At 44.7% G+C, this 13511-nt stretch overlaps 1 protein-coding gene across 2 annotated transcripts in view; it reads right to left on the bottom strand.

The window, feature by feature from the left end:
* wdr90 (WD repeat domain 90) overlaps nucleotides 1–664 on the bottom strand; it is a 79087-nt gene extending 78423 nt beyond the window's left edge. For both annotated transcript variants that reach the window (XM_062055911.1, XM_062055912.1), the window contains exons 1-2: nucleotides 343–664; nucleotides 135–226 (exon numbers count right to left, since the gene is read on the bottom strand). In XM_062055911.1, the coding sequence (XP_061911895.1) occupies nucleotides 135–226; nucleotides 343–358 (108 nt within the window). In that variant the 5' untranslated portion in view covers nucleotides 359–664. The remainder of the gene's footprint in view (nucleotides 1–134; nucleotides 227–342) is intronic.
* Nucleotides 665–13511: the final 12847 nt, after the last annotated feature.

Below are 13511 nucleotides of genomic sequence, written 5' to 3'. Positions count from 1 at the left end.
CGCCTTGCATGGCAGCTTCCGCCATCAGTGTGTGAATGTGTGTGTGTGAATGTGTGAATGTGGAAATACTGTCAAAGCGTTATACAAGTATAACCCATTTATATAGTATAGGCTACATAGTACAGTTCACGCACCGTGTATGTAGACACATCTCCTCCTTTCGAAGCTTTCTTCCACTCTCCAACTCTGAAATGTTTGAAAATGTTGACGAAAGGTTCTTGCCAAGCTGTTAAATGTGAAAGAGGCCAGGGTGAATACAATTTCAAAGCAAAACTGAACTGAAATCAAAGTTGTTCCATTTCATAAAGGTCCGTAAATTTGGCATCGTGGTTAAGTTCCTACCTGCTTTGGAGGCCATAGACAGTAAACAAGTACACTCCACTTGTTGGTCATGTGAGGTGAGAACTTAGCTAAGGTCAGCACAACTCGCCTCGCTGCCTTCACGTAGATTCACATGCATTAGCTTGTAAACATGCTGCTAAACAATTAGCCAGGCGCCGTCTCCGTTAACCACTGGTTGTAACTACACACACGTCAAAGTGCCGAGCAAGGTAAGGTCGAGTTAATATTGTTAAGAGAGAATTACGAAGACAAGTTTACTTGACAGCCATATGGTAGCGTTTATATCCTTCCCGCTTTAGTTGCCGCTGTTGTTAGGCGTGACGTCACCACGTAATGCACGCAGTACATGCGCTTATGGGTAATGTAGTTCTGATTGACTGTGCGGTACAGGGACTTTATAACCTAACTCTCGCCACGTCCTTGTAAGTTCGCTGAGTTCCACACAAGGATCTGGCACTTCTCAATAGGAGATGTATTGTAAAAAAAGTAATTGTATGTGATTGGATAAACCACTTGTCCGTTATCTTGAATGACGTGTTACTTCAACCACTCACATAGAAATCAACCCGTGACGCTGATGAGAGCGACGCTGGGAAATCCAAAACAGAACAGCCGACATATTGGATAACGACAGAGCGAAAAGTTCTCTGTTCATCTTTTAAATAATTAATATTCATAAGCGGTAGAAAATGGATGGATGGAATATTCGATAGATTCGACAAAGCGGTTGCAATAGCAGAATCAATGTCATTGTTGTTTGAATCAAACAGTCGCTTCGGCGCTACGTCACATCTATGAAATCCCGCCCGGCGATCCTGATTGGTTCATTATTTTTTGCTATCTTGAAGGAGTTTGCATTGCCCTTGATTCCAGATCCTTGTGTGGAGCTCAGCGAACTACAAGGATCTGGCGAAAGTCAGGTTAGGGACTTTTATGCATGTGCTATAATCCATGACAAAATATGCTAACAGATCAACTGGTGTAAAAAGGGGTGTATTTAAAGGCTAATGTGTATAAATGAGTTTTAAGATGGGACTTAAATGCTTCTACTGAGGTAGCATCTCTACTTCCATCACAATTTGCCACCTCTCTCCCCACCTGAAACCCCCCCCTCCCTGTTATCTCTTTTCCACTTTTCTTCTTCCCACTACCTGTGCAATCTCTGACCTCTTACTCAAATCAAAGCCCACCACATGCCAGCTTGATCCACTCCCCTCAACCCTAGTCAAATCCTGCCTCTCCTCCCTGCTCCCTCTCGTATGCGACATTAGTCACTCTTCACGCTCATCTGGAATAGTCCCTTCATCTTTCAAAACTGCCGCTGTCACCCCCAGAGTAAAGAAACCTGGCTAAGACCCCAATAATTGCAATAATCTCAGTTCCATTTCTAACCTACCTTTTATTTCCAAAATTCTTGAAAAAACTGTTGCCACCCAACTTCACTCCCATTTATCCCTTCACTCACTCTAAGAGCCTTTTCAATCTGGTTTCGCCCCCATCACAGCACAGACACTGCTTTAATAAAAATCACTAATGACCTCCTTATTGCCGCTGATTCTGGTTCCGTCTCCATCCTCATCCTCCTTGATCTGAGTGCGGCCTTTGACACCATCTCACACCCCATCCTCCTTAGTAGACTCTCCTCCATCGGCCTCTCCCACACTCCCCTCAGCTGGTTCCATTACTACCTCACAGGCTGCACCCAGTTCATCCAGCTCAAATCCTTCTCTTCTAAACCCTCCCCAGACACTTCAGGTGTGCCCCAGAGATATGTCCTGGGTCCCCTTCTCTTCATTATTTATCTCATCCCCCTCGGCCACATCCTCCGAAAATTCATTATCCCATTCCACTGCTTTGAGGATGACACCCAGCTCTACCTCTCCTGCAAACCAAATTCCTCGCTCCCATTGCCCTCCCTCATCTTTTGTCTCTCTTAATTAAAAATTCTGGTTCACCTCGAACTTCCTTAAAGGCCTACTGAAACCCACCACTACCGACCACGCAGTCTGATAGTTTATATATCAATGATGAAATCTTAACATTGCAACACATGCCAATACGGCCGGGTTAACTTATAAAGTGCAATTTTAAATTTCCCGCGAAACTTCCGGTTGAAAACGTCTATGTATGATGACGTATGCGCGTGACGTCAAACGTTGAAACGGAAGTATTCGGACACCATTGTATGATACAATGGTGTCCCAGGGGGCCAGAGGCCCCAAGGGGCCAGGCCAACTTGGCCCCGCGGCCGCGACCCAAGCAAAACTACTTTTGCAAAAATAATAATCTTAAGCCCCAAGGGGCCAGGCCAACTTGGCCCCGCGGCCATGATCCATAGAGGGTAAGAGGCCCCAAGGGGCCAGGTCAACTTGGCCCCGCGGCCGCGACCCACAGAGGGCCAGAGGCCCCAAGGGGCCAGGCCAACATGGCCCCGCGGCCATGATCCATAGACGGTCAGAGGCCCCAAGGGGCCAGGCCAACTTGGCCCCGCGGCCACGATCCATAGAGGGTCAGAGGCCCCAGGGGGCCAGGTCAACTTGGCCCCGCGGCCACGATCCATAGACGGTCAGAGGCCCCAAGGGGCCAGGCCAACTTGGCCCCGCGGCCACGACCCACAGAAGGCCAGAGGCCCCAAAGGGCCAGGCCAACTTGGCCCCGCGGCCGCGAGCCACAGAAGGCCAGAGGCCCCAAGGGGCCAGGTCAACTTGGCCCCGTGGCCACGATCCATAGAGGGTAAGAGGCCCCAAGGGGCCAGGTCAACTTGGCCCTGCGGCCGCGACCCACAGAGGGCCTGAGGTCCTAAGGGGTCAGGCCAACTTGGCCCCGCGGCCATGATCCATAGAGGGCCAGAGGCCCCGAGGGGTCAGGCCAACTTGGCCCCGATCCATAGAGGGTCAGAGGCCCCAAGGGGCCAGGCCAACTTGGCCCCGCGGCCACGACCCACAGAGGCCCCAAGGGGCCAGGCAAAATTGGCCCCGCGGCCATGATCCACAGAGGGCCAGAGGCTCTCAATCATTATTATCAAAGCTAATTCTCAAATTGGATGGATCACACAACCTCACTCACATATTCTTTATCAATTATTAAAGGTTGTTTCTGAATTTTGATCACAGAACTTAATGCAAATATTCTTGATTGATTGACAAAGCTCATTCTCAAATTTTGATTACACAACCTTACTCTGACAAATTATCATTATCAAAAAGCTCTATCTCGAATTTGGATCACAGAATCTCACTCAAGTATTCTTAGCTGTGCCCCTCCTCCATCAAGTCTTTCATAAACCGGTCTGTTCTTTTAGAATCTCCTCATTTGGTATTTTGAGCTCGTGAGAGACTGCTCAAAATTTGGTTTCCTTTCCCTCAGTTCAGACTCAGAGATAATTTGAAATCATTCAACAAGAAGTTTAACGCGCGCACACACACACACACACACACTTGAGTTGAGCATTACTTGGAAATTCTTATATTTTCCATTTTGCTGTTATTATCAGCATCTTCCCATTTTGTCCTTTTCTTTCGAGAAAGTTTACAGTCTGACATTTGTCACTGCTGTCAGTTAATAACTTTTTGGTCTTTGACCCATTTTGTCATTTTCTCGATTCGATCGTCACTGACCACTCTCTCCTGTCTGGCAGACATCGTTGCTGCCATCATAGCTAGCAAGCTGCCTGCAGCGGGTCATCCCTATGTTCCCCGTCCCTATGTTACCCGGGTCCTATGTTCCCCTCTACCGGGGAACTAAGGACCCTTTTTAAAAAAAAGTGTTGTATGTTCCCCGCTGCGGGGAACGTACAACACTTTTTCCAGAAAAGGGTTCTATGTTCCCCGCTGCTTCCAATGCGCGACTAAGTAAGACGCACGCAGACACTCATGACAGAGACGCGTTTAAGTTGTCGAAGGAAGGAAGTTCGCGTTTGAGTTGCTCTATCTGCTGCCGCACGCCCTGTGACAGGTTAGGTTTAGGGATGGTTTTGGTCAGGGCACAATTTCGCCAAAAAAGTGCTCCACAACGCCCTGTGACAGGTTAGGTTTAGGGATAGTTTTGGTCAGGGCACAATTTCGCCAAAAAAAAGTGCTCCACAACGCCCTGTGACAGGTTAGGTTTAGGGATGGTTTTGGTCAGGGCACAATTTCGCCAAAAAAAAGTGCTCCACAACGCCCTGTGACAGGTTAGGTTTAGGGATGGTTTTGGTCAGGGCACAATTTCGCAATTTCGCCAGATACAATGCAGGGAACATAGGACCCTTTTTTAGAAAAAGGGTCCTAAGTTCCCCGGTCGCATACAAAGACCCAGGAACAACCGGGGAACATAGGACCCGGGGAACATAGGACCCGGGGAACATAGGCACGCTCCCGCCTGCAGATAGCAACATTTTGGTGTCCTTTGGGAAAATATTTAGAAAGAAGACAAAAGTACACACAGTTGTACAACTATTATCTTTATGATCTTTTTTTTGTTAGTTTCTCTGTTACTGTGTGTGGCCAATTAAGCGACTTTTGGCCATACCTGGCTGGTGACATTTAGCGACTTTCTGGTTGATGTTAAGATTAATAATAGCAACAGTTCTCTTCATCTTAATGCAATTTATTGTGTCTGTCTCTCCACATTTTGCCATTAGGTACTTTGAGCTCTTGTTGGTCAGTCACTCTAAGATACATTGTTGCTGCCATCATAGCTAGCAAGCTGCCTGCAGATAGCGACATTTTGGTGTCCTTTGAGAAATATTAAGAAAGAAGACAAAAGTACAAGACATTGTACGATTACTATCTTTTTAAAATTATTTGTTTCACTGTGTGATTGACCGACTTTGCCGCTAGATTTCGCGTCTTTTGGCCATACCTGGCTAGCGACTAAAAACATCATTTAGCGACTTTTTGGTTGTGAAGATAAGTGGTAAAAGCAGATCTTCCTGTTGGTCTTCCCACATTTTGCCATTTGGTACTTTGCACTCTTCTTGGTCACTCCAAGGCATTTGTCCCTGCCTTCAGCTAGTCACTTGGCTCTTTTGGAATATATTTCACTGTAATTGGCTCTCTCTCTCTCTTTCTCCTCAGTACAAATCAGCCTGTTCCCTTGCCATTCATCACTGACCACTCTGCTCTCCTGTCTGTCAGACATTATTGCTGCTTGCAGATAGCTTGGGGTCCTTAGAGAAAATATCAGAAGAGAAAAGTACACAATTATCTTAATTATCTTTTTTATTCAGTCAGTCCTTCAGTGAGTCCCAGTGTGTTGGCGATTAAGCAACGTTGGCATTCAATTAGCGACTTTTGGCCATACATGGCTGGCGACTCAAAAAACTAGAAAAAAAGTACAAAAAGTTGTACAATTAATATCTTTATTATCCTTAATTCCCCTGAATCCTAGAGTGTGTTGCAATTAAGCAACTTTGCTGCTAGGTTTAGCGACTCTTGTTTTGGGCATACCTGGCTAGCGACTACAAACATTATTCAGCAACTTTTTGGCTGTTAAGATTAACGTTAATAAATTAAATCCTAATACAATTTATTGTGTTGGTCTCGCCATCTTGCTATTAGGTACTTTGAATTCTTGTTGGTCTCTGCTAAGGTATCTGGCTGTTGTCTTTGCCTTCAGTTAGTCACTTGGCTCTGGAATATATTTAACTGTACTTGGCTCTCTCTTTCTCCTCAGTACAAATCAGTCTGTTCCCTTGCCATTTAGACATTTTCTTGATTGGATCATCACTGACCACTCTGCTCTCCTGCTGTCTATCAGACATTGTTGCTCCCATCATAGCTAGCAAGCTGCCTTGGTGTCCTTTGTGAAAATATTTAGATAGAAGACTAAAGTGCACAAAGGTGTACAATTATTATCTTTTCAAAATATTTGTTTCACTGTCAGTGTGATTGACCGACTTTGCCGCTAGATTTCGCGTCTTTTGGCCATACCTGGCTAGCGACTGAAAACATCATTTAGCAACTTTTTGGTTGTAAAGATAAGAGGTAAAAGCAGATCTGCCTGTTGGTCTTTCCACATTTTGCCATTTGGTACTTTGCACTCTTGTTGGTCACTCCAAGGCATTTGTCCCTGCCTTCAGCTAGTCACTTGGCTCTTTTGGAATATATTTCACTGTAATTGGCTCTCTCTCTCTTTCTCCTCAGTACAAATCAGTCTGTTCCCTTGCCATTTAGACATTTTCTTGATTCGATCATCACTGACCACTCTGCTCTCCTGCTGTCTATCAGACGAATCAGTTGATTCTCTGCTCTCAATTGTCTATGCTAGTAAGCTGTTATTCTCTGCTTTGGAGTGTTGATGCTGGGTTGCTAGTTTTCTAAATCACCTCACACACTTGAAGGAAGCAGCACCGATCATAAACACACAAACAAACTCACACACACACACACACACACACACACACACACACACACACATAGTTGGTTTATCTGCTGTGATAGGCAAAGAGCCAATGTGCAAAGAAAGAAGGGAAATATGGATCATAAACGTTTAAGTGGAGGAGCTAGAAAAAAAATTCAGCAAGAAAAGAAAAAAAAGGAATCAGTTTTACTTGAGAGTGTTCCAAATATCTCCAGCTTCTTCAGTACAAAGACATCTGCTGAAAGCAATTCTATAAATGCTACTGCAAATTCAGCTAAGGTTAGCAATGCACCTGAGCTAGCATGTAGCTCCCAAGATCCTGAGACCACTACAAGTGTAGACACTGAACCAAATGCTTCTGATGCTTATGATTCAACCAATTCAGCAGTAGCCAGTTGCTCGGATGAATGTGAGGTCACTGCACCTCTGGACAGCATAGAAAATGAGCTGAATCTTTCTTCAACACCATCTACAGTGACAACTCTACCTAGTGATCCCGCTAAATGGGCTGAGACCCTCACTGAGTCAATGAAGGAAGTTCTTATTCAAAGAGGTGCAAAATCATTTCACAACCGTCACAGCCATTATCCAGCTTCTGTGAGGAACAGTGGGCTAGGAGGCAAAACCCGATGCCTAAACAATGAACATTTTACTTCACACTTGCCCAATGGACAACGAGTACAAAGAGAGTGGCTGATGTACTCTCCCTCTACTGGTAATGTTTACTGCTTTGCATGCAAACTGTTTTCCCCAAAAACGCATTCTTTTGTGACAGGCTATTGTGATTGGAAACACTCAGAAAGATTTGGTGAACATGAGCGAAGTGCTGAGCACATAACCTGCATGCAAGCAGTCTTGAACCGCGCCAAAGGTGCCACAGTTGATGCAGACCTGTTCAAACAGTTTCAGGCAGAGAGCAGCTATTGGAGGCAGGTGTTACAAAGAGTTGTTGCAGTCATTAAATTCCTTGCAGAAAGGGGCCTTGCATTTAGGGGTAAAAATGAATCGTTAGGGTCTCCTCTCAATGGGAACTACCTTGGTATTCTGGAGGTCCTGGCTGAATTTGATCCCTTTCTAAAGGATCACATCAGAAAGTTTGGGCAGATGGGTCGAGGTAATACCTCATATCTGTCCTCCACCATTTGTGAGGAATTCATTGAATTGATGGGTGCAAAAACCAAACAGGCTATAGCAGATGAACTGCAAGCAAGCAAATACTACTCTATCATTGTGGATTCAACCCCAGAATTATCTCATGTGGACCAATTGACATTCATATTCCGTTTTGTTAGCAAAGAGGGCAGTGTTGTTGAACGCTTTGTGGGTTTTGAGCCCATTACTAGCCATACAGGTGAAAGTTTGGCTAACTGTGTCATGTCTGTGTTGGAAAATCTAGGGTTAGAGCTGTCAAATTGCAGGGGGCAGGCTTATGATAATGCCAGCAACATGTCAGGGAGGTATAATGGGTTGCAGGCTCACTTAAAGAAAAGCAACCCATTAATACACTATATTCCATGTGCAGCTCACTCTTTGAATTTGGTGGGAGTCAACAGCATTGACAGATGTGGAAATGAAGTCTCTAAGTATTTTGACTTGATTCAGTCTATTTACAACTTCACAACTGCATCCACACACCGATGGGACAGGGTATTTGGCAATTCCAACATAGATCTCACACTTAAAGCTTTATCCAACACGCGTTGGAGTTGCCGTGCAGAATCTACCAAAGCACTGTGGCAGAACTACAGTAAAATAAAAGCAGCACTACAGGTTATTTCCACTGATGACACAGAGAAACGAGACACACGAACTGAAGCTGACAGTCTAGTGCGGAAGCTGGATTCACTTGAGATGGCCTTCATGGCAGGCTTTTGGGACACTGTTCTGTCCAGATTTCAGGCCACAAGTCTGCAACTTCAAAAAGCAGACATGGACCTTGGTACAGCAGTTAGATTGCTGGAATCTCTGCGCACCTTTGTTCTCTCCCAAAGAGATCTATTTGATCATTTTGAGCAGAAAGCCTTAAACATGTTGGGTGGCACCCCATCTTACAGGGCTGAACGGACGAGGAAACGTAAAAAGTTTGCTGATGAATCAGCATCCCCAGATGTTGTGCTTGAGGGAAGGCAACTGTTTCAAATAGAGACATTTATTGCCTCTATTGATCAACTGAGTTCAAGCCTTAATCACCGTCTGGAGGCCTACAAACATCTGAACAATTTGTTCAGTGTCCTTTTCTCTTTGGATACAGAGTCCAATGCTTCAGTCCTTCACAAGGCCAAGATTCTCACTGAATCATACCCATCTGACCTCAATGAAAGTCTTGGACAGGAGCTTATACAGTTCAAATCTTTTATACAGCTCAACAACACTGATGAGGAGAGGACCCCTTCAGGACTGCTCAAAACAATAATACATTTTGGACTACAGCCTACGTTTCCTAATACATACATTGCGCTACAGATTTTTCTCACTCTACCGGTCAGTAACTGTGAGGGAGAACGCTCATTCTCTCTTTTGTCAAGAGTAAAAAATGAGCTGCGCACAAGAATGACTCAGAAAAGATTAAATGCGTTATCTCTAATGGCAATTGAGAGTGAGCTGACAAGAGAGTTGGACTTCAATGATGTGGTGGATGATTTTGCAAAATTGAAAGCACGAAAGAAACCCCTTGCTTAAAGGTGCACTGTGTACGATTTTTAGGTTATTTCCAGAATTCACCCATTCACTAATGTTAGGCTACCTGTTTTCATGAATACTTACCACCACCATAAAATTCTAAGTATCCATTATGACTTGGAGAATTGCACTTTTGCCATTTCTGGGAAGTGTCACCTGGATTGTGAAGATAGGATTGACTTTAGGCAGAAGCTTGGTGCTTTCTCTGGCAAACTGAACCTCAAGCTTCATTCTCTGCAGCTTTGCATTCTTGTGCAGACTTTCATCCACAAGGAACTTTTCAACTTCCCCACTATCGTGAAGGGGCCATCAAAAGATTTCAGTGTGTCCAGCATGTCTAGTCTCCTTTCTTTGAGCCATCTCTTGTTTCTCATCTGCCCTACTCTCGAATTTTGCCTTCATGAATTTACTCCAGTTGAGTTCAACCTCCCTTTTTGCTTGTGCTGCTGCCTTGAAACCTCTGAAGCTCCTGGCTCTTCTGTAAAATTATTGACCTATTGACTGCGTTCAGTGTGCCCAACTTCTTCAGTTTGTAGTCCACCTTGCCACATTGTCTCTCCATCCCAATGTTGTGCACAGGGGTGCCATCAATGTTACTAGCCTGTCCACTGACAGGGTCCATTGGGAAGGTCTCCTCATCCATCCTCTGCCTGGCCAGGACAGTCTTCAGATGGGGCAGCATGAGATCTGTCAGCTGCTTCACTTCATCCAAGTATTCGGCAGCCACGTCTGACACTGAGTTCAGGACATGTCCAGTGCCTGTCCAGCCACTATAGCATTCTTGGAAATGGGCTATCTTGACCTGCATGCAGCCCTTGTACCATGAACTGGCCTACACCTTTCTTTGTGGTGCTCTCCGATGCATGTTATCATTTTACCTTTCTCCTTCTCCTCAAGCTTAACCACAAATAGATACAGACTTTGAGCCTCAATTTGCTGCACAGCTGCCGTTATGCCAAAGTGTTTTCCTAAGATATTATTTTATTTTTAATGATAGAAGGGAGGAAAAGGGGGCAAAAATCATGTCCGATTTAGTTTTTTGGTGGGGTGGGGGGTTTATTTCATGATAGCTACCAACTTCCAATACATAATATCTCTCAAATGACCCAATGCACCATCACTGAAGTGGGCGTAATCATTTTCCAAAATGTTTATTTTTAGGCCATTTATCCCCTCCCCCTGTGTCTGTGTGAAACCTGTGCTTGTCAGTGTCTGTGTGGTATACCTAATAGTGTGTGTGCAGTATGTGCACTCTTCTGTACAGTACAGTGTGCATGTCTGTTCACAGTATACAGTATTTCTTGCATAGTGCGTGCGTGTGTGTGCGCCCACACGCGCGGGGGGTTGAGGGGCCAAGACCATGTCAGGCCCAGGGGGCCAAAATTTCTTAATCCGCCCCTGATTGTATCCAATACAAAAAGCTCTGTTTTCATCGCAAAATTCCACAGTATTCTGGACATCTGTGTTGGTGAATCTTTTGCAATTTGTTTAATGAACAATGAAGACTGCAAAGAAGAAAGCTGTAGGTGGGATCGGTGTATTAGCGGCTGGCTGCAGCAACACAACCAGGATGACTTTGACTTGGATAGCAGACGCGCTATCCGACGCTAGCCGCCGACCGCATCGATGATCGGGTGAAGTCCTTCGTCGCTCCGTCGATCACTGGAACGCAGGTGAGCACGGGTGTTGATGAGCAGATGAGGGCTGCCTGGCGTAGGTGGATAGCTAATGTTTTTAGCATAGCTCTGTGAGGTCCCGTAGCTATGTTAGCTTCAATGGCGTCGTTAGCAACAGCATTGTTAAGCTTCGCCAGGCTGGAAAGCATTAACCGTGTAGTTACAGGTCCATGGTTTAATAGTATTGTTGATTTTCTGTCTATCCTTCCAGTCAGGGGTTTATTTCTTTTGTTTCTATCTGCAGTTAAGCCCGATGCTATCATGTTAGCTCCGTAGCTAAAGTGCTTCGCCGATGTATTGTCGTGGAGATAAAAGTCACTGTGAATGTCCATTTCGTGTTCTCGACTCTCATTTTCAAGAAGATATAGTATCCGAGGTGGTTTAAAATACAAATCCAGGATCCACAATAGAAAAAGGAGAAAGTGTGGAATACAATGAGCCCTTGTACCTAAGTTACGGTCAGAGCGAAAAAAGATACGTCCTGCACTGCACTCTAGTCCTTCCCTCTCACGTACCTCATCCACAAATCTTTCATCCTCGCTCAAATTAATGGGGTAATCGTCGCTTTCTCGGTCCGAATCGCTCTCGCTGCTGGTGTAAACAATGGGGAAATGTGAGGAGCCTTTCAACCTGCGACGTCACGCTACTTCCGGTACAGGCAAGGCTTTTTTTATCAGCGACCAAAAGTAGCGAACTTTATCGTCGATGTTCTCTACTAAATCCTTTCAGCAAAAATATGGCAATATCGCGAAATTATCAAGTATGACACATAGAATGGATCTGCTATCCCCGTTTAAATAAAAAAAAATTCATTTCAGTAGGCCTTTAAATAAAACTGCAATAAAACTGAAATCCTCCTTCTTTGCACCAAATCCACCCTTTCTAAGGTTAATAGTTTCTCTCTCACCATTGACAGCTCCTCAGTTTCCCCCTCCCCTTAGGTTAAGAGGCACATCAACGTCACTACACGCACTGCTTATTTCCATCCCCGCAACATCAATAGACCCTTGCCTGCGTCATCACTATGGGGGGCAGAGCCTTCAGTCGCTCTGCTCCCCAGCTCCGGAGCAATCTACCACCTGACCTCCGTAACTGCGACTCTCTGCCCACCTTTAAATCTAAACTCAAAACACACATGTTCCGGTCTGCCTACTCCGTCTAACTCACCAAATACTCTTGCCCTATTTTTTTCTATTGTGTTGTTTATTTATATGTCTTGGTTTTATTGTATTTTATATTGTTGTAAAGCGACTTTGAGTTTCCTAAAAGGCGCTATGAAATTAAATGTACTATTATTATTATAACTGTTACCGGTAGGGCATTCCAGAGTACTGGAGCCCGAATAGAAAACGCTGTAAAGCCCGCAGACCTTTTTTGGACTCTGAGAATCACTATTAAACCGGAGATATTAGAACGCATATGGTACAATAAAATCAGCAAGATAGGATGGAGCTAGATCATTAAGTATTTTACATGTAAGTAAAAAAAACTTAAAGTCGGATCTTAAAGGCCTACTGAAATGATTTTTTTTTATTTAAACGGGGATAGCAGATCCATGCTATGTGTAGTACTTGATCATTTCGCGATATTGCCATATTTTTGCTGAAAGGATTTAGTAGAGAACATCGACGATAAAGTTGCAACTTTTGGTCGCTGATAAAAAAAGCCTTGCCTGTACCGGAAGTAGCGTGACGTCAACGGTTGAAAGGCTCCTCACAGTTCCCCATTATTTTCAATGCAGCTAGAGCGATTCGGACCAAGAAAGCGACGATTACCCCATTAATTTGAGCGAGGATGAAAGATTCGTGGATGAGGAACGTTAGAGTGAAGGACTAGAATGCAGTGCAAGACATATCTTTTTTCGCTCTGACCGTATCTTAGGTACAAGCTGGCTCATTGGATTCCACACTCTGTCGTTTTTCTATTGTGGGTCACGGATTTGTATTTTAAACCACCTCGAAAACTATATCCTCTTGAAAATGAGAGTCGAGAACGCGAAATGGACATTCACGGTGACTTTTATCTCCACGACAATACATCGGTGAAACACTTTAGCTACGGAGCTAACGTGATAGCATCGTGCTTAACTACATAAAGAAACAAAAGAAATAAACCCCTGACTGGAAGGATAGATAGAAAATCAACAATACTATTAAACCATGGACCTGTAACTACACGGTTAATGCTTTCCAGCCTGGCAAAGGTTAACAATGCTGTTGCTAACGACACCATTGAGTCTAACTTAGCAACCGGACCTCACAGAGCTATGCTAAAACATTAGCTATCCACCTACGCCAGCCAGCCCTCATCTGATCATCAACACCCGTGCTGACCTGCGTTCCAGCGATCGACGGTGCGATGAAGGACTTCACCCGATCACAGATGCGGTCGGCGGCCCCGAGACGGAGGAAGTTAAGGTGAGTTCGGCGGCTTGCGCGTCTGCTATCCATCTCTCAGTCCTCCTGGTTGTGT

Source organism: Entelurus aequoreus, linkage group LG08 (genome assembly GCF_033978785.1).
Source record: "Entelurus aequoreus isolate RoL-2023_Sb linkage group LG08, RoL_Eaeq_v1.1, whole genome shotgun sequence".
Lineage (NCBI taxonomy): Eukaryota > Metazoa > Chordata > Actinopteri > Syngnathiformes > Syngnathidae > Entelurus > Entelurus aequoreus.
Note: the sequence above shows the minus strand (reverse complement) of the source record. Positions and strands in the feature narration are given on the sequence as shown.